General features: G+C 36.0%; 3 protein-coding genes across 3 annotated transcripts; all 3 read right to left on the bottom strand.

Annotated features, from left to right (window-relative positions):
- Positions 1-1549: 1549 nt before the first annotated feature.
- Positions 1550-4717, bottom strand: LOC144254225 (olfactory receptor 4C46-like). The gene is made up of 2 exons (XM_077797237.1): positions 4699-4717; positions 1550-2508 (listed from the first exon to the last, which is right to left on the bottom strand). Exons 1-2 carry the CDS (start codon positions 4715-4717, stop codon positions 1550-1552), a joined length of 978 nt encoding a protein of 325 aa, XP_077653363.1.
- A 6921-nt stretch (positions 4718-11638) lies between these two features.
- Positions 11639-12568, bottom strand: LOC144254368 (olfactory receptor 4C46-like). The gene has a single exon (XM_077797452.1). It carries the CDS (start codon positions 12566-12568, stop codon positions 11639-11641), a length of 930 nt encoding a protein of 309 aa, XP_077653578.1.
- An 11549-nt stretch (positions 12569-24117) lies between these two features.
- On the bottom strand, positions 24118-25032 carry LOC144254224 (olfactory receptor 4C46-like). Its single transcript, XM_077797236.1, has one exon. It carries the CDS (start codon positions 25030-25032, stop codon positions 24118-24120), a length of 915 nt encoding a protein of 304 aa, XP_077653362.1.
- Positions 25033-25293: the final 261 nt, after the last annotated feature.

Here is a 25293-nt window from a genome sequence, read left to right as displayed (position 1 = left end):
GGGAAGCTGATAAGGTCAGGGAAGAAAGTGTGTTGTCTATGTGAAGTCTGATGTCATTCTGGGACCTTGGTAGCTCTGAAGAATGCATTGTATTATAGTTGCACACAGGGACAGTGGACCCAACCATTTTATACACCTGTGGTAGTCTTTTATTGTCTACTTAGGGCCTTGAGGTGTTGGGCATAAGCACTGGAAGAATCTTGCATTTTCTCTAGTATAATTGTCCAGAGAAGGTTAGGGCTGTCAACTCTTAGCAGCCCAGACTTACAGTAGCTGGTTCATGATCACAAAGTAACAGAAACACCATAAACAGCTCAGATTACAGTAGCTGGTTCATGATCACAAAGTAACAGAAACACCATAAACAGCTCAGATTCATAGGATAATAAAAACTTTTTGAGGGAATATCAATGTACAGTTTATTTTCATATGCTGAGCAACACAATTCCAAGATTTTCTCATTCCTTGGTTTATACAAGAATAAAAACAAAATGTGGGGTTCTTCTTAGAATTCAATCTAGGACTCTCCTCTGAGTCTTCATGAGATTAAGGTAGAAAATATCTATTACTCTTTTCCTACCACTTTTATCCAATTGATATGTTATTTTATACATTTGGTCATTCCTTCAATATTCATCAGGTGCCAGACTTTGAACTATTTATGAAAATTTTTGGAAGCTACCAGGCAAAACTTTTATGGATCATAGCTGCACCTTTAGTGACTAGGAGTCTCTGATCAACATTAAAATGTTCTTTATTTGATTCACTCCTTCTGATGGGTTATTAGCCTATAATTACATTAGTTCCAAAGTGTAAAAGAACATTTAGGAACATTGTTGAATCTTTTTTATGTTAAAGCGGGTAATAAATGTTTAATTGTTCATTGCCCCCAAAGAACTTAGATACCATAATATTACTGGAAACACATGATCATATATTCTGATACATAAAATTATGAGATATGTGAATGAAAATGATGTAATTTTTGGTTATAGATAATCTATGAGAATTTTGATGTGCAAAGCATAGTCTTTTTCTCAAAAATGTTCATTAGTACCTTTATTGGAACTTTTCCTCATCATTATCTGATAGCATATGATAGAAGTTAAACAAATGATTTGAAATATCAGTGATATTTTGGTTACTAGATCATCAGGTATCTGATGTATATTGATAATTTCTTCTTCAATTACATTGATAATTTCTTCTTTCTGTCAGTGTTCTATTAGTAAAATACCCTATGGGTAAAATGATTATTGCTCCTCACCAGCATTCTTTCTATTTTTTTTTCCTTAGAGGAAAAGCCTATGAATCCGTATACATGGATAAAGTTGGATAACCAGGCTCAGAGTTAGTAAAAGTTTTCAAACATACATGACATGGTTCTAGGTTAGATTGACTCCAATTTTTAACAAATTTCTACTTTCTCAATGAAAAGTTTCTGAATAACAATTTTTAAAATATTTCCCTTATAATTATATTTTGCTGATGTGTTCCAAATTGTCTGCATATTCTCCTCAGCCGAACCACTGCTGGGTTTTAGGCACATTCATTTATCATCTGAAATAGCTTTACTGATAAATAACTTCCTAATAGCATCTTTCATCTGAGCATTTCTGAAAGTGTAGATAAAGGGATTTATCATGGGAGTTATCATGGTATAGAATACAGTAACTGCTTTATCAATAGATAAATGAACTGCAGGTCTCAGGTACACAAATACGCAGGGAACAAAGAAGAGGACAACCACTGTGATGTGGGAGACACAGGTGGACAGGGCTTTGCGCCTACCCTCCAAGCTGTGGGTTCTCAGGGAATGCAGGATGACCACATAGGAGACCAGCAGGAGGAGGAAGTTTAATGAGCAGATTAACCCACTGTTAGCAACAACAAAGAACCCCAGAGTATGGATATCAGTGCAGGCCAGATTGAGCAAAGGGTTCAGATCACACATAAAGTGATCAATGACATTAGGACCACAGAAGGGTAGTCGGAAGATGAAGAGGATCTGGATGGTTGCATGGAGAAAGCCTCCCATCCAGGACACTCCCACTAGCAGGACACACACTCTCCAGTTCATGATGGTTGCATAGTGCAAGGGTTTGCAGATGGCCACATAGCGGTCATAGGCCATCACTGTAAGCAGGATGACCTCTGCACCTGCAAAGAAATGTTCCCCAAAGACTTGGGCCATGCATCCACTGAAAAGAATGGTCTTCTTTTCATGAAGTGAATCTCTAATCAGTTTAGGTGTATTTACAGAGGCATAGCAGGCATCAATAAATGAGAGATGGGCCAGGAAAAAGTACATGGGGGATCCCAATAGTGAGCTCATAGTGATGGTTATAACAATGACCAAATTTCCTACCATAGAGATGATGTAGATGAACAAAAACACAACAAATATAATTTTCTGCATCTTTGGGTTTTCGGTAAGTCCCAGAAGAACAAACTCTGTCACATTGTTCTTATTTTCCGTGAACTTCATGCTAAAGTTAATTACATATCCTGAAAAGATTGATACAACATTGGGTTAATTAGACTTCTCCATTCTTGTAAATAATACATGCCTGAATTCTATGGAGTCATGGGATCTTATGTTTTATTGTTTCTTTTTCTTTGCATGTATTTTTTATTTCTTCAAGGGGAACAAAATTATTCAAATTTCCTCCTATGCAGAGTTTTTGAAAATATTGAATAGATGAAGAACTTTTGTAAACACACTAGGTGATCTGCCATTTGAGCATACTTAATTTTCTGAAATAAGTTGAAGCCTGGATTCACATAAGAGATTACACATATTGTAGCAGCTTAGCCCAAAAAGGGAGGTAAAAGATCGATGTAATAGATACTTCAACACAGATAAAGAATTTTAGTTTTTATTGTTAGAAAAGGGAGAATGATAAAAAGTAATTAAGAATGAATGGAAGAATGACAAGGAATTTGAGGAAGAAGGAATTTTAGCTACTATTACCACAAAGGACTTGTAGTAGAGTATGTATGGATGTAGTAGAGTGAGGTTCAGTAGTGAGTGAAAGCCAGAGACAGGAAGCACAGGTAAAGTACTCATAATAGATGATATAAAGAATTACCAAAATCAGGGGCTGGGGCTTTAGCTCAGTGGTAGAGAGTTTGCTTGACACGTGTGAGGCACTGGGCACTATCCTCAGCACCACATAAAAATAAATAAACAAAATAAAGGTATTTTGTCCATCTACAAATATATATATATATATATATATATATATATATATATATATATAATGGAAATCAATGAAAGTATATAAGTGATACTATATAATAATCTAGAATACTTATTGACCAAATCTTATAACTATATAATAATTGATATTGAGTATTTAATGTATATTTTATGCATTACAAGGCAACAAGTACTATACACACATGTTAATAGAATAACCTTTGGGGTTGGGTTTATTTTATAAATTTAATAGGTAAGGAAATAATGTCAAATACTAATGTTTACTCTCCTAAAAACAATGGTAATGTTAGCTAAAGCTTTCTGAATATTTCATGTATTTTAAGTAATTTTATAGATTCTTGTTGCAGATTCTCTTACTTGGTGTGCATTTCCTGCCACTTTGCACTCTTACATCATCATCTATAAGCTTAGAATAACAACACTACCTCCTCATTTGTTATGAGAATTAATTGTTAACAGATATACCATGGTGCTGGGGTTACATATAGGAACTTCTGGCTACTTTTATAACTGTGCATAAACTCATCAGAGAAGCAGAATTGACACTTTGAGAAAAGACACAGAGAAATGTTTGACCCTGCAATAAACTGAGGAAGAATTATTTCCAAAATTACTTTTAAAGGAGCCAGAGAGACCTGTATTATCCATAGTAGTTGATGCCATTAACAGTCCCACTTCCCTGCGCTTCGAATAACAAGTAATGTTTTGTGTCCATCAATATCCTTATTTAGGTCTTCTGTGTGTAAGAGGCTTATTTAAATTTTGTTTTCCTTTTCCAGATGAATCTTGGTTATTAAGTGAGCTATTATGTCACTGGTGTTAATTGGTTCTTGGAAAATATTGTATGTCTATGAGTCTCAAATTGTTCAATGTTAAATTAGGTTAATAATATTTTTTAACTCATTTGAAATTTTGGAGTAAGGATGAGATTTTCTATGACTTTATTTGACAAATATAGAAAAGCAAAGCTGTGTATGAAAAAATGACGATATTTAATAAGTATCACCAGTGTTGAAAACCTACCTTTGCAGTTCTAGGTTGTTTTAGTGACATTTCGGTGTGTTCAGGCACAAATGCATCTTCAAATGAATTCCTCTTACAGTAAGCATCTTTGAGTATGAAAGATAAGAAGGGGTTAAAAAGGAAACTACTCAGATAATTCAATTTTAAATAAACCGGTTTTAAGGGAGTTTTTATGAGTTTCAATCTTTGTGCTCACCAAAGCCTGAAGTGATTTCAAAGAAATCTCAAGGTTTGAATTTAGAATAAATTCACTTGATTCATTATTATGGAGAAATGATCCTCATTACCTGGTTCTGGTGCATTAGGGCAGGATGTAGGAAGTGCAGAAGAGACACATTTCAGTGAGTCATTCCATCCATGAGGCTTGCTCTAGAAATCCTGATGACAGCAATGAGTATTTTCATCTCACACTATCAGGATATTTAAAGAGGTTCCCATAGAAACTCAGGTACCTTGCTTGTAGTTGTTCATCCTCTCACAGGAATTAGTTATCCCCTTGTTGGAAAGCTTTGTTTTAGAAGGGGATAATCTTGGCAGTATGTTTGTGTGTCACCCACTCTAGAGTACAGGTTGTATTCTCTGCACTTAGAACATAAACAAGTGGGACTTACATCTCCCTGTCTGAACCTAGGTTGCTAGGAAAGCTGAATAGCCTGGTGGCCTAAGTCCATCCTAGGGAACAGTGGTGCAGCTCCCTGATGTATGTGTCACAGAGATGCTTCTATCTTATCAGTTTTAAACCATTTCTGAAAACCCATTCTCTATTACTTGATAAGTAAAGCACTAAAGGACTAAATGTCATGGCAGCTGTTTTAAAGCCTTAGATCCAAAACCTGCTTTTCCTAATTTTCATCATGTTTTGGAAATAGCCAGAATCCCAGAAGGCACTAAACTGCAGTTGTCCCTGGGCTCATAGGATGGTCAGTGTGGATTAATAAGAAGCAAGAAAAATTTGGAGAGAGATTTAAAACATAGGAAGAGAGTTCCAGTCTTTCCACACTTTGTCACTTGATATTGCTAATTATTTTTCATTTGGTCATTCTAGAAAATAATAGTTGTAAATTATTGTGATGTTTAACTTGAAATTTTTTGATTACCAAGGATGTGCACTTTTTTTTTTTTTTTTACAAATGCTTTTGAACATTGGTATGTCATCTTTTGTGACATTTCTATTTATAATGAAAATATATTGGTTTTGGCTTTCTTTTTGTATATTTCAAATATTTTCAACATAATGTAGTACTTTTGTTATGTACATAATATGTAAATACACACACATATAATTTTCTCAAAGCCTGTACATTCTTTTATATCCTCTCATCCATAGTTCACACCCTCTTTATATTGCTTTTTTATTTCTTAAAACCACTTCTTTGAAGCATAGTTCACAGTTCACATACAATAAAACTGTACACACATAAAATATGTGACTTGATGTGTTGGGGGATACATATACCCACTTGAAACTGTCATCAGAATCTATGCTATAAAGTTCTCCAATCACATATCTGATCTCATTTGAAAATGTGCTCCCAACTTCTTGTTTATGATTATTATTCTGATAATTAAATGCCGCAGTCCGGCTGCAGCAAAATAACTGGGGGGTGATGAGCAACTTGTGTAGATTGATACAGCAGGAGTAGGAGCCATTTATTGTAGGACAACAGAGGTATTTATACATTCCACACAGCTTATCTTAATTAACATAAACTAGATACAGCAGTCAACCAATAAGGAATCTCCACACTTAATGGCTCGCTGGCGTTACTTCACAAACCACTCCCTCTGGCATTTTGCCAGGCACCATCTTGACTTGTTACAAGTACACCTCACACAAGATCTACCATCTTAGAAAAATGTAATGCATACCTACAGTATTGACAATATCAGCACTATGGTGTGTAAACCTCTAGAACTTATTCATGCTGTGCAACTCAAGCCAGATATGTTAACTAACATCTCCTATGTCCCCTTCTCCACCTCATGAAGCCGTTTCACCCTCTGCTCTATGAGTTAGACTATTTTAGATTTTTCCTATAAATAAGGTCATGTCACCTTCGCATTTTTCCTTCTAACATATTTTTTTAATATCATGTCCTCTGAGTTCATCCATGTTGTTGTAAATGGCAGGATTGTCTTTTTAATTATGGCTGAAGAATAAGTCACTACATGCATACATCACAAAATTTTTTCTAGTCATCTGCCAACTGAAATTTACATTTCTTCCCTTTCTTGCATACTATGAATAGCATATAATGGACTTGAGAATGCACATGCTATTTTGGTTCTGATTTCAATTCATTTGAGTGTTAGTATTATCTTGATAATGTGAAGCTTTATTTTTTGAAAGTTTTAAAGGAATATCCATACTGTTCCATAGAGGATGAATTGATTTACATTTCAATCAACAGTGACACATTTTCCCTTACCCATAAGTTTGCCAATGTTTGTTATCTTTTTTTTGTTTTAATAATTCCCATCCTTTCAGATTGAGTATCTCATTGTAATTTTGATATGGATTTTCCCGAATTATTATTGCCAGAGAGCACCTTTTTATATAGATGTTGACCATCATTATGTCTTTGGAGAAAAGTCCATTCTAAGTCTTCTATCATTTATTTTTGTTTATTTGCTTATTTTTCATTTATTTTAAAATTATACAGAAAAATATACATATTGTACTTATTAATGGTGTACCATGTTAAGTTTGGATGCATATATACACATTGCATAAAATTTAAAGCTGTTAAGACATATTTAAGTCTTAAAAATTTAGCATTTTCCTATGGCATGCATCCTCAAAATAATTTTTTTCTAGCTTTTTGAAATGTGCAGAAAAGTATTCTTAAGTATACTCACTCAAACTTCTCATTTCTCTCTAACTGTAACTCAGTATCCATTGATCACTATATCTCTGTCACCTGCCCTCTACCTTCCCTGGTCTTTGCTAACCACCATTATACCCTCAACTTCTCTGAGGTACACATTTTTATTTCTCATATGAGTGAGATCCTATGGTACCTGTTTATTTCATTCAACATAATGATTCCACACACTTTTATCTATTTTGCTGCAGAAAGCAGGATTTCATTCTTCTGCATATGTACCATAACTTATGTTTTCATTTGTTGATGGGCAACTAGACTAATTCTTTATCAGAGCTAATGTCAATTGTGATGTAATAAACATGGAAATGCAGGTTTCTCTTTCTATGCTGACTTCATTTCCTTTTATTGCCTTTATATCATCCTTTATTTAAGCTTTCTTGGTATTCTGGATTAAATAACATCATCATAATCTTTTTCTCAACTTTAAAAATTTGCCATGTAATACATTCTCATTCACCAGAAGTAATGTTATCAATTATAGCAAGCCAATATGTAGATCATAACACACTTTTTAATACTTTTCATTGTATGATATTCTATTAACTTTTAAAATTTGAATTATTTATAAAAACATGGAGCACACCTTTTTGTAATTAGGATCCAAGTCTTGTGGATTGTACATCATGTAGAGATTCACTGTGGTATATTCATATATGACCATAGGAAAATTATGTCAGGATCATTCCGCTGTCTTTCCTATTCAATTTCCTTTTGATATGTATCTAGAAGTGGGATAGCTTGATTATTTGATAGTTCTATTTAGAGTCTTTTGAGGAACTTCCATGCTGTTTTCCATGGTGAGTGTATTAACTTATGTTCCCAACAAGAGTACATAAATGTTTTTTTGTCCACATCCTTACCATCATGAGTTATTGTGTTTGTTTGATAATAGTTTTCCTGGGAATGCCTTTATCTCTCCTTAATTACTAAAGTAGATCTTTGGTGGTAACAGTATTTTTGACTGACAGGTTTACATTTCTCTTTCCCATAATTCCCATTGTAGGGTCTTAACCAAAAGGGAAGGACAATCACAGAACTCTTCAAGGATGTCAGGGCTCCCTTCAGAAATTGGTTTCTCATCCTAGTGATTAAATGTATGTCTTCTGGACCTTCCTAGGGTGGTCAAGTAGGTCTTAAATTACAAATCATGCTACATTATGCAGTTATTTCATTTTTTTATAACTTGTAAACCTTTGAGGAACTATTTCCTCTCTTTCCAGATCAGTTTGTGTTCTAGATGCAGATCAGAGGTGAGAATTTTTATGAAGGTGACATGTGGAGGCAAGGACTCAGGGAAGCTGGTGAGGTGGGGAAGGGGAGTGCATTGTATCAAGTGAAGTCTGGCTTCAGCTGGGAAACTCGGCAGCTCTGAACCCTTCACTGTACTGCATGGCTGACTTCACATGAAGGCAGAAATCCAACTGTCATAGTCCTGTGATACTCTTTTATTGTGCACTTGGGGCCCGTGTGTGTGTGTGTGTGTGTGTGTGTGTGTGTGTGTGTGTGTGTTGGGGGGCATAATCTCTGGGCTGCAGCTTCCCATTTCTTTAGTGAAATTACCCAGAAAAGATTAGGGCTGTGAATTGCTAGCATCCCAGACTCTCACTAGCTGGGTCTTAGGTACTCAGGCCTTGTAAGAGGGGATTTGAGATGGATTTGGCAGTCCACTGTGCTTTCTCTACAGCAGAATCCACAGTCTTTCACACTCTCATCATTACAATAGTCAATCTTATCCTGCTGCTAATCTCGTCTCTGTCATGTTATTTCAGTTACTGTAACTTGACTTTTCATTGTAAAACTCAAATCTAACTATGTCACTCACTAGCTTAAAAGTACTTTTAATATGTTCTCCATGGCCCTCTCCGTTAGGGTTTGACAGGATTATGGGAGATGGGAGCCTTTGTGATCTTGCTTATGTTTGTCTCTCCAGACTCAGGAGTCCTAATTTACCCTTATAATAAGTTAGTGTGTAACCCTATTAGCTTAGTGGCTAACACCAGTGGGGTTTCAATAAATAATCACTTCACTAATAGGTCATCTAATAATCACAACCATATTGGGTTGATTAGTTTTCTTACATGGTCTTTTATGCCTCCTGACACTTGTTGGCCATTACCTGTCCTAGGAGTGCTTTGGCTCAATTTCTTGTCTCTTTACTGATCCCATTCTATCTATTCCAGGAGTATCATTTTTGATGTGTTAACATCTTGAAATACTTTCCTGACCATCCTCTTCAGATCTTTGTTTGGTGTTACTCCATTAAGCTTTCATAACACCCTTTTGATTTTACTATTTATAACTCTAGAAGTAATGTTCTACATCCTCCTTCAAGTCTTTCAATATATCTTTGGTTCTGTGAAGGATAAAGGTATGTATCTATTTATCCACCTTCAAAACTTTCAAAATATCAATATCCTTTGGCTCAAACCTAAGTCAGGCAAGAATTTAGAATTAAGTGATACACACACACACACACACACACACATACACACACACACACACACACACACACACTGGGGATTGAACTCAGGGGCACTCAAACCTCTGTGAGGCAAGAACTTAGAATTAAATGATACACACACACACACACACACACACACACACATGGGACTGAATTCAGGGGCACTCATCCACTGAGCCACATCTCTAGACCTTTTTTGTATTTTATTTAGAGACAGGGTCTCCCTGAATTGCTTATTACTTCACTGTTTCTGAGGCTGGCTTTGAACTCAGGATCTGTCTTGCCTCAGTTTCCCAAGCCACTGGGATTACAGGCATGTGCCTCCACACCTGGCTAAGTGTAAAATATTTCTAACACTGCTTTTTTTGTGTAAGCAGAGCTACTTAAGTTTATAAATAGCATTTATTTACAAAATGTGACTACAATGTAAGAGAAAATCATAAATATCCCCTACACATAGGAGAATGAAATCTTGTTGAGGGATATTAAAATGAAATATGTTTTCATTTTCTGAGAAACACATTTTCAAATTCTTTCTCATTCCTCATTTTAAATTAAAGTAAATATACCATGTGCCTCCTCTAAGAGTTCTCTCTGGGATTCTCCTCAGAGTCTAAGTGAGATGAAGGTAGAAAAAAATTTCCCTTGTCTCTGTTGCTCTTTCCCTACTATGTATTTAATTTAATTTATTTATGTTATTTTATACATTTATTCTTTCATTCTATATTTATTGGATGTCAGACTTTGTGTGATATGTCCTAGAGACTATTGTTATCTAGCAAGAAAGAACTTTATGGATCATAGCTACGTATTTAGTAAATAGATTTCATGTCTGATATTCAAGTATTTTATTTGATTAATAACTCTACAGAACCCTTCTGAAGATCACAAGGAAATTTAGAAACACTGTTGAATTTATGTTACTGACCATACAAATATTAAGTGTTCTATGTGTATTCAAGCTCTAAAATCCTACAAACCACAGTCTACTGGAAACATATGAACATCAGTTATGCTGTGTAAATTAATAATAGGTATTAAAGAAAACAGTTAGTTTATTAGTCATAATCACTTAATATATGCAATGCACCTAGCACAGTTTTGTCTGAGACATGGCAACTAGGGTGACCTTTTTCTCATCATAATCTGGAGATATATCATAGGAGTGAAGAGTATGGTCTGGAAAATCAGCAACATTCTGGTTATTGGAGTATAATTATATCTACATTGATAGTTTCATCATTTTGCAAGTATCATCACAGGTAAAATGGAGATACTAACAGTTGTCTTAGTCAGCTTTAACATTGCTATGAGCAGAATACCTGACAATAACAACAGAGAGGGAGAAAAGTTTACACTGAGGACTCATGGTTTCAGAGGTCTCAGTCCATAGATACCTGACTTTATTGTTCTGTGCCCAAGGCAGCACATCATGTAGGAACAGCCCATGGGAGGGAAGCTCAGCTAAGGGCAGGGTGGGAAGGAGACAGGGAGAAGACGAACTACAGGGAAGATGCACATTTCCAGGGCAAAATATCAGTGACCTCCAGCCATGCTCCTCCTGCATCCAATTTCCACCTGGTCAGTCCATTCAAACTAGGATACACTGATCAGTTCACAGCTTTCATGGTCTAAATATTTACCTCTGATATTTCTATATTAACAGGTGCTTTGGGGACATACCTTGAATCTAAACCATAACAGCAGTGTATATATCTTACAAGTGTTATAGAGATTATTGCCAAATACCAATATTTGTAATTATTTATTTTTTTATTTTCTTTGGAATTATACCCTATGAATGCATATATATGCATACAGCTAAAAATACAAAGCCCCCAGTAAGAAAAATTTTACAAATATGAGAGCATTGTCCTGGCTTAGGTTTGCTCCACTATTTTGCACCCATGTATGGCTGCCTCAATGAAGAATTTATAAATGACAGTATGCTTTTTTTGTATCATTTATGTATTCTTGCTGAGATTATTCAATATGTCTTTTGATCATTTCTTCAGTTAAATTAATATTGGACCTGAGGCACATTCATTTGTCATTTGAAATGGCTTTGCTGCTAAACAATTTCCTAATGGTATTTTTCATCTGAGCATTTCTCAAAGTATAGATTAAGGGATTTAACATAGGAGTAATCATAGTGTAGAATACAGCAACAGCTTTATCAATGGGTAAAGTAGCTGCAGGTCTCATGTACACAAAGATGCAGGGAACAAAGAACAGGATGACCACTGTGATGTGGGAGACACAGGTGGACAGGGCTTTGCGCCTACCCTCCAAGCTGTGGGTCCTCAGGGAGCGCAGGATGACCACATAGGAGATGAGCAGCAGGAGGAAGATTAACAGGCAGATGAACCCACTGTTGGCAGAAACGAAGAGCCCCAGAGTGTGGGTATCAGTGCAGGCCAGTTTGAGCAAAGGGTTCAGGTCACACATAAAGTGATCAATGACATTAGGGCCACAGAAGGGTAGTCGCAAGATGAAGAGAATCTGGATGGTTACATGGAGAAAACCTCCCACCCATGACACTCCCACTAGTAGGCGACATACTTTCCGGTTCATGATGGTTGTATAGTGCAAGGGCTTGCAGATGGCTACATAGCGGTCATAGGCCATCACTGTAAGCAGAATGACCTCTGCACCTCCAAAGAAATGTTCCCCAAAAATTTGCATTATGCACACATAGAACAAGATGGTTTTCTTTTTTTGGAGTGAATCTACCATTGGCTTAAGGGTATTGACAGAGGAATAGCAGGCATCAATAAAGGAGAGATAGGCCAGAAAAAAATACATGGGGGACCCCAACAATGAACTGGTGGTGATGGTGATTACAATGAGCATATTTCCTACCATACAGATGATGTATATGAGCAAGAACATAACAAATACAATTTTCTGCAACTTTGAATTCTCAGTAAGCCCCAGAAGAACAAACTCTGTCACATTATTCCTATTCTCCATGTATTTCAAGTGAAAGTGAATCTCATTACCTGTAAAAAACAAATACAACCTTGAATTAAACTTCTCCATTCTCATAAATAAATAATGTGTGGATTCTATGGAGTCGAGAGAATTGATGTGGAGATTTTTGCATTTATATTGTTGAGTGAGGTGGAAAAAAAGTGTTCTGAGTAATAATGATTACTTTCCCTTCTAGTAAAAATTCTGCAAAGACTATATATGTGAGAAAATTTTGTGAACACACAAGGCAAGAGGCTGAGTATCTCTAATTTTCTGAAATGACTCAGAGCTTAAATTGAATTAATAGGTTTCACTCATAGTGTCATTTAAACCCCCAAAGCAAGGTAGGAACAGAATGTGACTGCCATCAAGGTATAACTAAAGAATGTTGCCCTTTTTTCCTTATGAAATGGAGAAACATGGGAGCTAATTGAGAATAAGAATCAAGGATGGTGAGAAACTTAAGGAAGGGAATATTAGATGTTACTTTTGTAACCATCCTTTTGTGTCTTGGATAAAGCATAGTGGGTTAAATAAGGGGTGGAAGCCAGAGATCAGAACCCCATGTAGCAGAGTAATGGTAACAATTCATATAAAGAGATGAGGGTAACACTTACAGAAATGTAATCAGTGTACAAAAGAATAGCTATAAAATAATTAATAAAACTTGTTGAATAAGTCTAATAAATTTGCAATACCTAATTATTAAACAACTAATATTTATTTCATGCATGGCATAGTACCAATGCTTTACCTGCACAATTCCTCTTCGTACTTGAGGTAATCTGTATGGCTGGTGTTGTTGCATCCTTCTTACTGCTAACGAAATCATCTCAGAAACTATAGTGTAAGGCTTGCAGATGGCTCACAATAATCTTGATCATGTTTACTGATAGTAACTGAACTCTACATGGGTTCTAAGTCTACATGTACTGATCTAGTTCTCACAACAAAATGAATGGCTAGTGTTGTTAACTTTTTATCCATCTTTACTCTTATTTATATATGCACAGAGAAGTTTTGAATATTTTTCTAGAAAAAATTATCTAATAAGTAGCAGAGTCAAGAAGAGAATAAATAGACCATTAGATATTTTTTAAAGATGGGGTTTTATGATGTTGCTCAGGCTGTCATTAAAATTGTGATTCTCCTGCATCAGCCTCCTAGTAGGTGGAATTATAGGAATGCACCTCTTTGTCTGGCTTCAAGTTAGTCCAACTTTTATTCATTTTTTTATCCTTCAGTTCTTTAACATATATTGTTCTCCTCTTCCTCTTGACCTATAAATTCCATACTATGTTATATAAATTATGTTGAACTACTTCAGAGAGAGAGAGTTTATGCAAAGCAATTTTATCAGCAGACACAAAGATACATAATTTTTCATTTGAACTCCAAAATGTTAAAAAAATGAGTGTTTCTTCATTGTCAGAAGGACTCCTTTCACTTGGCCTGTCCCTCACACCCCGTTCTGCCTTCTCTAACACCATTATAAAATATGAACCCCACAGTCAGCTGGAAAATGTTGTACACAATCTTCATGAAGTTAAGTGTACTGATTTGAGCGTCATTAAGACCAGATTTAAATCCTAATTCTTCTGGTTGCAACTTCTTTTACCTGGATACATTTCCTGGCCCTGCACCCATCTGCATTATCATCTACAAAGTGAGAGTGAGAATGTCACCTCATAGGTTTTATGAGAATTGATTGTTACATGAGCACATTCATCACAGATCTAGGGACACATATAGGGCTTTCATTTATTTTTATAACTGTGTATGCACTCAGCAAAGCTAAACTGACAGTTTGAGTAAAAATATGGAGACATTTTCAAATCTCCTGTCAGCTAAAGAAGAATATTCTGGATTACTGCTTTTAAAGAAAACATGTGTTTTACCCACAGCAGTTGACCCCAGAAAGACTTCTTGTTTGTACTAGGGCTCAACAGCTGATGATTTGTGTCATTTAATTTTTATATCCAAATCTTGAGTGTGTGAAAGGTGTACTTAAATTTTGTTTTTATCTGCAGAGTCTTGGTTATTAAATGAGGTGTCTCATGGCAAACTACATTTTCTTGTTGTTAGAGGGCTGAGTTTTATATAACGCTTCATCACTATGTGCCTAAAATTGTCTAATGTTAAATTTGCTCAATGATATTCGCCCACCACCATCTTTTGAAAAAGGGGGATGAGGATCAATTATCCTATAACAAATGACACTCAACAAATGACACTCTATGACTGCATTTTATAAATGTTGAAAAATAATGATCTCTCCATATGAAAAATTAAAAAAATTAATAAACATCCACACTATTGAAAATCTTACCTTAGTGCTTTTAGATGATTTTAATTATGCTTTGAGTGTTCAGAATAAATTTCATCTTCAAAAAGACCTCCTCTTGAAATAAGAATTTTAATATGAAGTGACAACAAACTTCCAATGAAAATATTCAAGTAACCCAACATCAAATCGAATGTCATTAAGGATGTTTCCTTTAAAGTCTAAATCATTCTGTTTAACTTAAAGCCTAAAATATTTTAATAGGAAATCTGTGATTTGGATTTGGAATGGATTCACTTGGTATGTTTTGGAGAAATGAAATCATTCTTGCTCTGGTTCTGCAGGACAGAAGGCAGGAGGTTGGGAGAAAAAGAATTCAGATGGGTCAATCCTGATGAATCTTGCTCTGGATGAATAAACTACAACAAAAAATATTGCCATCTTACAAGACCAGAAAATTTTAAGAGGTTTTCAGAAGAATTTAGGGACCTACCTTATAGCTGTGCTTTCTCTCCCAGGGATTAATTATATCTTTTGATAGAAATATATTATCTTGGAAGCAGGTATTCTGGAAAGATATATTTGAAATTTACCAGCCTCTGAATGGAGACTTGTATTCCCTAAAGTTTGAATGTAATTTCTTTTTTTTTTCCTGAAGTTGGGTTGTTAGGAAAGATGAACACCATGTAAATAGGATTGCAGCATTAATCCAGTGTGAGTACCAGTGATGTAGTTTCCCTGAAAATGTGTCACAAAGGGGGCTTCTTTCTTATCAGTATTAAATCCTTTCTGAAAACCCACTGTGAATAGCTTGAGAACTAAAGAAGTGAAGGCATATTAATGACAGATATTTTAAATGACAGCTATTTTTCACTGCATGTGCTGCTTTTCCTGATTTTCAGTGTTTGGGAAGTAGCCAGAAACCAAAGAAAGGTCTATATAATAGCGTTCTCTGGGTCACAGCATGGAATGATTGGCAGCATTACAGATTTGGAGAGACATTTAAAATACAGTGAGAGAGTTCAAGTCATTCCACATTTTGTCAATTGGACAAAACTTCATTGTTACTTATTTGCCACTTAGTCATATTAGGATGTCTGTTCCTTATTAAAAAAAAACATTCATTTGAATAATTAACATACAAAACGTAGTACATATATATAACATGTAATCTATGCCATGAAATTATTTGGTCACCTATCTGACCATCTTCAAATGTGTCCATCTAACTTCTTGTTTATTATTAGTATAATGATGATGATGATGATGATGATGATGATGATGACATGCAGCACATAATCCGCCCTTTGAGAAGTATTTTAAGCATCCTGGACAATATTGATCAGTATAAGCTCAATGGTGTATAACTCTCTAGAACTTATTAATATTGTAAAACCGAAACATCATACCCATTGATTGACGTTTTCTTCCTCTTCATTCCCCAGCTCATGACAACCACAGTCCCACTCTATAACTCTGAGTTAGACTATTTTAGACTTATCCTGTAAGTGATGTCATGTTGTGTTTGCCATTTTGTGCCTGGCTTATTTTCTTAACATTAATGTTTTCTGGGTTGATCCAAAATGATACAAATGACAGGATTTTCTTCTTTTTCCTTTTTATTAATGCTTCATATTTATATATAACATCAAGACTCATTTTGACATAATTATAGAAGCATGGAGTATAACTTGTTCCATTTCAGTCCCCAGTTTTCCTGTATACTGCCTATTACGTGTATTCATTTTTTTTAATCCACCCTTCTATTGACAGGCACCTGAGCTTGTTCTATAGCTTGGCTGTTATGGGTTGTGGTCCTATAAACATGTGCCTGTATCATTATAGTATGCTGACTCTACTTCTTTTGAATAAACACCAAGGAGTGAGATGGATGGGTGAATTTGTGGTTCCGTTCCTGGTGGTTTAAGGAAGCTCTATACCGCTTTCCAAAGAGGTTATACTAATTTGCAGTCCTACAGAAAATGAAGGAAGATACCTTTTCTCACTGTGGATCAAACACACCTAAAAATTATACAAGATACCTTTCAAGTTCTAGAAGACAGGCTCTGCACTCAAAGATATTGGTACAGGCATCCACTTCCTTAAACAAGACTTCTAAAGCTCAAGAAATAAAAACCCCAAATCAATAAATGAAATGGCATGGCATGAAATTAAAACTCTTCTGCACATCAAAAGAAACACTAGCATGAAAAGAGAGCCTACAGAGTGGGAGAAGATTTTTGTAAGCTCTTCTTCCAACAGAATTCAGAATACTTAAAAGCTTGACATCAAACAACAAAAACAACAAAATAAAATAGCAAAGAGCCCCCCCCCAAAAAAACCAACAAACAACAACAAAATGCCAAATAACCCAATAAATAAATGGTGAAAAGAAAAACACATGACACAAAAGAAGAAATACAAATGGCCAACAAATATATTAAAAAATGTTCAACATCCCTAGTAATCAGAAAGGCAAATCAAAACTGTGATGAGATTTCATCTCACTGAAGTTAGAAGGTAAATCATCAAAAATGCAAATAATGATTTTCTTCTTTATAAAGGCTGATATTTTTGTTTTTGAAACTATTTTAGGAAACTCCATACTCTTTTCTGTAAAGGCTAAACTAATTTATATTAACAAAAACAGTGGGAAAACATTTCCTTTTTCTCACACCCTTCACAACATTTATTATCTTTTTATTTTTGTTTGTTTGATTTTTATAATTCCAATCCTATCAGATTAAGTTGATATCTTGGTGTGATTTGATTTGCATTTTTCTTGATGTTTATATTGACATCAAGCACCTTTTAGTTTATCTGTTGTCCACTGGCATGTCTTCTTCCTAGAAATTTCTATTCAAGGTACAGCACATTTTACTGGTATTAATTATTATTTTAAAAAATATTTTTATTTCTCCTAATTAGTTACAAATGACAGTAGAATACATTAATGCACTTTAATATATCATACATAAGTGGAGTATAATTCATCTTTTTTTCTGATTGTAGATGGTAGAATCACACTGGTCATTCAGTCATATATGTATATAAGGTAATAATGTCTGTTTCATTCCACTATCCTTTTTACCCCCATACCTCCTTCCCTTCCTTCACTTCTCTAAAGTAACTCTATTCTTCCCTAGACCTCTCCCCCATTGTGAATAGCAACTGCATATCAGAGAAAACATTCTGCCATTGGTTCTTAGGGATTGGCTTATTTTCATTTAGCATGATATTCTCCAGCACCATCTATTTACTGGTAAATGCCATAATTTCATTCTTGCTTTAGGATGAAGATTAATTCTTTTTAAACTATGGTTTAAAAATATAAAAAGCTGTACATATTAATGAGGTTCCACTTGATACATGTACACATTGCACAATGTTTAAATTACACTAATCATGTTTATCTCCTCAAACATTTATCATTTCTTTAGAAATGACATTGTATATGGTCACACCAGTGTGCCACAGCACCCTGAGCTTCTTATTCATAACTGCAGCTCACTACCCATAGATCAGTATTTCCCCATCATCTACCTCCTGCTCTTTCCAGTCACGGCTAATCACCATACTTTTAATTTCTATGAGATCAACCTTTTTAGTTTCCAGTGTGGCTGAGGTCATGCAGTCCCGTCTTTATGTGCCAGGTTTACTTCCCTTAACATAATGACCTTCACCCTGTTGTTGCAAATGACAGAATTTCATTCTTATTTATGCTGAATTCTCTATATTTTAAAAACTATTCATCTATTGATAGACACTGATATATACTCAGGAGTAGCATAACTGGATTACATGGCAATTCTTTTTCAGTTTTTTGAGGAAACTCCACACTAATTTTCATAGTGGATAGTAGAGTTAAACCTGACTGGCAACTCTGCTCTTTTTGTACCTGGATATCCACATTTACTTAGGTTTGGAAAATATTCTTTTCTGATCCATTTGAAGAGGTTTTCCACAATTTGGCATTTTCAAGTCCCTCTTGAGACCCCAGAACTCAACTATTTTAACATTTAATTCTACCTTAAAGTCCATATAAGTCTTGGTTCATTTCTTTTTATTCTTATATTCTTTTTATTACTCAGACTGTGTATTCTCAAAGAACAGTCTTCAATCATATTAATTTTCTCTTCTTTTTGATCTATTTTTGCTATTGATGCCCTCTGATTAATTAAACAGTACATCTTGAGCTAGAGGATCTTTTTGATTTTTAATTTCTTTTCATCTCCATTGGAGTGTTAAATGATTTTTTCTGTGTTTTCTTGAAACTTATTGAGTTTCTCTCTCTATGAGGGGTTGCTTGGGTTTGGGAGAGAGAATTATGAATTAGGGCTAAAACATCACTTCTTTTTATAAGAGAAAAAATGTGCATTACTGGCTTTTTTTGGATGAAACCAAATTGCTTTTGATGGTCCTTTATTGAAAGGTATGGAGAAGGCTTTGCCAGATTATTAGCTACATATGAAACACCAGGGGGATGTTTTAATTTGCTCAAACAATGAAACCACATTTGGTACAGAATCTGAAATTGGAGTGTCCATCTGATCAAGCTAATGGAAGTTCACTATAATTTTTCCATAACCATCTGTCTTTGCACAGGACAAGTAGTTCAGTTGAATGTGGTGAGAATCACACCTGGATAGAGAGATTTACCAGCTTCTGCTTAGCCTTTTCCATCACAATATTCTTTGCTCCATAGGTTCAGTAGTCACAGCTATGCCTGATTATTTCTCTTCTTCTAATGCACAGATAACCTGAAAAAGGCTTTGGGGTATCTTGAAGACAGATCAACATTAATTTGAGGCAGTGCTCCTGGCTCCTACCTCAAGCATATCCAGCTTCTCTTTAATTTCAGGGTTTCTGGATCTGCAGAATGGCTCAAGTCTGGATGTTGATTGAGGAAGCTTGAATTTCTGATTTGAGAATTCAGTTTTTATTTCATTCACTTGACCTTTTCTTCTTCACTATATCAAAGTAAGAACTCATTAGGATTTCTATAGTATTTCAATAATAGGAAGCCTGAAATCGACCAGCCAAGGTCATAGGTCTCTTCAGGCCAGTTGGCTTCTTCTTTAACTCTGCTGTTCAATTGTTACCATCCAGGGATGTTGGGTTCATTGACTCTGTTCAGCAAAGAATTGCAGAGCAAGACACAGAGCAGCAGGTTTATTGCAAAAGTGACACAGAGCATTGCTCCAAAGAGAAGCCAGGAATGTGTTGGGGTAGTTTTGTCTTGTCCTTTTTATGGTTTCTGGAATTTCCTCCTCTCCTGTATCCTCCCCTGTCCACATTTTCTTCAGTATTAATGGTTGGAGTCCCCTCTGTCCACACATCTGTTTTAGTTTTTGTACTGGATCCCTGGCTTAGGGGCAGGAATACAGACTTGTCTATCTGATTGGAATCTCTGCTGTGTCCAGGAGCACTTTCATCAAGCAGAGCCCGCTTCTCTATGCTCCTTTTTCCTGGCCCTGTTCCCTACCCCCACCTCCTTACTCACCATCTTGCCATCTTGCCCTGGCTTCCTGAGCCCTTCTGTATCTCCCTCACACTGCGGCAACCACAGGACTAAAACTTTGGATATCAAGTGCTGCCACTTGACCCCTGCTATCCCTGGATTCAGTTATTGACTTTGCAGTTAGAGTTTTCATGCTGGGGATCATAGTTTCCACTGAGGGGTTCCATCTAACAGGAAAGAGCAATCACAGAAGTCCTCAAGGATGTCAGGGCTCCTCCCACTCACTTACTACTCATAGTTATGATGAAAGTTACGTCTTCTGGACTCTCCTAGGGTGGGATAGTAGATCTTAAATGACAAATCACACTGTATCTGGTTTCTCTATGCCTTTGAATTCCTTTTAGCCATTAACTCCTAAAACATTCTAATTTACTCACTGAGAGTCTCATTTGGTCCTTGTTGTTGCAGTTGAATAACCAGAGTCCCTTTCAACTCCCCGAGCTGCAATGCTAAAGAAAGCATCTGATTAATGAAGTCTGTATCAGTAAATTTGACCTGATTTATGTCTATTTCATCATTCTTGCATAGTCTTTGCATATATTCACACATCTATTCCTGCATTTCTGTCTGCATAAATTAGAAAAATCATCAAGCCTTTGGAGCATATTTCACCTTTTCATGGGTCACACATTGTGGCTCTTTTAGGTCCCTGTTGGGACTTGAGCCTAGTTATAGGTCTAGGAGTCAAGAAGGGGAAGAGGGGTTATGAGTCAGTCCCAAACAGAGTCAGCCTTGTCTTGCAGGGAACCTTCCTTAGGGGAGACCTTTGTGGTTTCTTCAGGCTACTCTGGAGCATTCCTTAGACAGGCTGGGAGCCCCCCTGCTGTAGTTGCAGGCAACTCTGCTGCAGATGGAGAGGCCCTTTTCATTTGCAAAGTTCTCTCCATTCCATCTTCAGTTCCCTCACCCCTCTAGTGTTGAAAGTCAGAACCTGGATCTCACCCTTGACTCCTCTTTCTAACCTTCCTCATCAATTGATTCTCTATAACTTCTAAATATATGGGGAACTATTTCTCTATTTCAGTTTGTGATAATGATCCTGTTGTGGGATTCCTTTGAATTTGTCATTTGAAAGCAGGGACTGAATAAGTCTGATGAGAGAAGGAGAAAAGTGTGTGGTCCCCAGTAAAGTCAGATTTAGCCTGGGGCCTTGGCAGCTCTGGAGTGTTCATTTTGTGGTCTAAAGCTTGGTCTCATCCCTGATGACCATCCAATAAGGAAGACAAGATTTTGAGAAAAAAAAAAAGATAAAAGAAGTTTCATTGCTTTTCTAGCAAAAAAAGAAACACAGAGGACTCCTGTCCCAGCATCTGTCATTCTCTCCATCAGGAGCAAAAGAGAGATTTTAAAGAGTTGTACAAAAGGAATCCCATTTTCCTCTGAAATTAGGAGGAGGGATTATGGAGAAGAGATTAGGGAGGAAAAGAGGGAGAAGAGAAAAAACATGTCTGTTTTAGAACAGCAAAGGCTGTATTCAAAGCATGAAATGGACCACTGTCATAATTGTAGTACATAATTTGTTCTGCAGGGGACAAAGGGATACAACCTTTTTACAGTCTTGTGATAGTCTTTCATTTTTCCACTTGAGAATCATAAAATAGTGGGAATAATCCCTGGATAGAATTTTCTATTTTCTTTGGTGTTTGTGTCCAAAGATGGTTAGGGCTGTGAATTCTTAGCAACGCAGTCACAGTACCTGGACTTGTGCCCAGTGGCCTGGTGGAGGGATTTGGGCATGATTCCAGTGTCCACCACTCTGTCTGTTCACCAGGAGGATCAGAGTTCAATCTCAGCCTTTTACCCTCAGATCATTATATTAGGCTTCTGCTTCCCTCCTGCCCTTCATATTTCTTTATTCTTTATCTTACTGGAAACCAAGTTATTATCAACTAAAATATAATTGTATCACTCACCATCTTAAAAATACTTCCTATGTTTTGCCCATGGTTTTTGCCATTAAGTTTTAATACGATTTTGAGACCTTTTTTGATCTTGCTTGTTTCTGTCTTCCCATTCTCAGGATTGCAATTTACCTTTACACTATCTTAGTGTTTAGCTTGTTGAATAACAATATAAATTAATAACCACAGTCATGCTGCATGATTTAGGTTTCCTTCATGTTTTGTTTTTAACTTACCTGTCATAGGAATGCTTTGATCCAACATCTTGCCTCTTCACTCTTCTTGCCCAATTTTGTCCCATGAGGGCCATTTTTATGTCTTTCTTTCTGGGAATCCTTTTCTGTCAGCACCCTCTCTCCAGGTGTTTGTTTATTGTCCATCCAACTTGTCCTCTTAGTATCCTGTCCATCTTAACATGTTTGTATAACACTCATCAGTGTTTTCCACTCAAACCTCTGGTGTCTGTCACTTAAACACCATGAAAGAAGAACCTAGGTGTGTTTGTTCACCTCAGAAGTCACCCAAAACATTAATATTTTGGGAATCAAATATTTGGGTTTATTAAAGAGTGAAAGAAACATTGATAAATTACAAAAATTATCCTGAAATTGCTTTTGTATAGACAGATGTATACGTTTTACAAAATAGTTTTTACTAGTGAATGTGGCCACCATGTAACAGAAAAATCATAAATAGCCCCTATGCAGAGGATAATGAAATCTTGCTGAGAGAATATCATGATATAACATTTACTCATATGCTCAGAAACTCAGTTCTCAATTCTTTCTCATTCCTTGGTTTACATAGGGTTAAAAAAAAAAACCCTGTGGTTTCCCTCAGAGGTCAGTCTGAATCAGATGACAGTGAAAAACAATCTGTAGTCTTCAGGACTCATTTTTTTTACTCTATACTTTATTTTAATTATTTATGTTACTTTAACATTCATTCTTCATTCACTACAATGGAGAAACTATTGTTTGCTAGCAGGCAAGTACTTAATGTAGTCTCCTGTGCATTATTCAACTAGGAGTTCCTGTCTGACCTCAAGCATTCTTTTATTTGACTCACCCCTCTTTATCATGGGTTATCAGAGTACAGCCACCTGAGTATACACAGCCTTTCTGAAGCCTATAAGGAAATTTGGTTGAATCTGCATCACTTGCCTATTAAAGGTTAATATTGTTTCAGTTTTGTAGCCATAAGGTCCTTAGTTACCATAATATTCCTCAAAACATATTACCATCAATTGTGATATGTATACTTATGAGAAATTTTTATAAAAACCATTGGATATTTAGTTATGGAAATTCAACTGTGAGCACATTCAGTACTGTATTTCCCCATAAATGATAATTAGTACAATAATATGGTCTATTTAATATAATTACTTGTTCTTGTAACATAGAAATTAACAGTATAATCTGGTAAGTCATGTTTTGATTGCAGGATCATTGCTAGATGTGTTCTAATAACTTTTTTTTCTGTCATTTTCCTGATAAATGAAATGAATGAAGATAGCAAAATCAAGCCCTAATTTGGTAAAGGTTTGCAAAGATTCAGAGTTGTCCTGAAGTAGTTATTTTTCTTTCTCTGAATCAATTTTTTTTTCTTCCTTGAAAGCAGAAGATTTTTTCCTTGTTTGTTTTTCATTTTAATTATTGGTGTTTTTACATTTATGGATAATACTGGGATTCATGATGCAAATTCACATACAAAAAAACATAATTTTTTAAATTTCATGAGATTGATCAAAAGAATTTTTGAATGATTTTTTTAATAGCTTAAGTACTACTTGCTAAGATCATTCAAAGGGTCCTTTCCTCAATTACATCAATGTTGGTCTTCAGGCACATTTCCTAGTAAATAATTTCCTAATGGTGCTTTTCATCTGGGCATTTCTCAAGGTGTAGATCAAAGGATTTAACATAGGAGCTATCATAGCGTAGAAAACAGCAACTGCCTTATCAATAGGTAAAGTAACTGCAGGTCTTAGGTATACAAATAAGGTGGGAAAAAAGAATAAAAGGATCACTGTGATGTGGGAGACACATGTGGACAGGGCTTTGCGCCTACCCTCTAGGCTCTGTGTCCTCAGGGAGCACAGGATGACCACATAGGAGACCAGCAAGAGGAGGAAGATTAACAGGCAGATGAATCCACTGTTGGCAACAACAATAAACCCCAGAATGCGGGTGTCAGTGCAGGCCAGGTTTAGCAAAGGGCTCAGATCACACATAAAGTGATCAATGACATTAGGACCACAGAAGGGTAGTCGGAAGATGAAGAGGATCTGGATGGTTGCATGGAGAAAACCTCCCATCCAGGACACTGCCACTAGCAGGGCACACACTCTCCAGTTCATGATGGTTGCATAGTGCAAGGGCTTGCAGATAGCCACATAACGGTCATAGGCCATCACCGTAAGCAGAATGACCTCTGCACCTGAGAAGAAATGTTCTCCAAAGACTTGGGCCATGCATCCACTGAACAGGATGGTCTTCTTTTCATGCAGTGAATCCACGATGAATTTAGGCATACTGACAGAGGCATAGCAGGCATCAATAAAGGAGAGATAGGCCAGAAAAAAGTACATGGGGGAGCCCAACAGTGGGCTGGAAATGATGGTAATCACGGTGAACAAATTTGCTAACACAGAGATGATGTAGATGAGCAAAAATACAGCAAATATAATTTTCTGCATCTTTGGGTTTTGTGTAAGTCCCAGTAGAACAAACTCTGTCACATTTCTCTTCTCCATGTACTTCCTGTGAAAATGTATTATAGTACCTGGGGGTGAGTGGGTAAAACTTTGAAATTATTAAACTTCTGTATTGTAATAAAATTAAAAGCCTAGATTCTATTGTGCACTGAGATTTGATGAGTGTTTATCCTTATTTATAAGTTATTTGTTCTTTTTAAGGAAAACATTCTGTGTTTCTACAGATGACTCAAATGCCTCCTGAATGTTGATTCTTCCAGAAGCTTCTGCATGAGAAACTTACAGACACACAAGCAGGAG

The sequence above is a fragment of the Urocitellus parryii genome, chromosome 4 (genome assembly GCF_045843805.1).
Source record: "Urocitellus parryii isolate mUroPar1 chromosome 4, mUroPar1.hap1, whole genome shotgun sequence".
NCBI classification, from domain to species: Eukaryota; Metazoa; Chordata; class Mammalia; order Rodentia; family Sciuridae; genus Urocitellus; species Urocitellus parryii.
The sequence above is the reverse complement of the archived record's forward strand: the minus strand, read 5'-3'. Positions and strand labels throughout refer to the sequence as shown.

Bases quoted from the DNA above. Each gene is read 5' to 3' on its own strand.
- LOC144254368 (XM_077797452.1), bottom strand. From the start codon at position 12,568: ATGGAGAATAGGAATAATGTGACAGAGTTTGTTCTTCTGGGGCTTACT.
- LOC144254224 (XM_077797236.1), bottom strand. From the start codon at position 25,032: ATGGAGAAGAGAAATGTGACAGAGTTTGTTCTACTGGGACTTACACAA.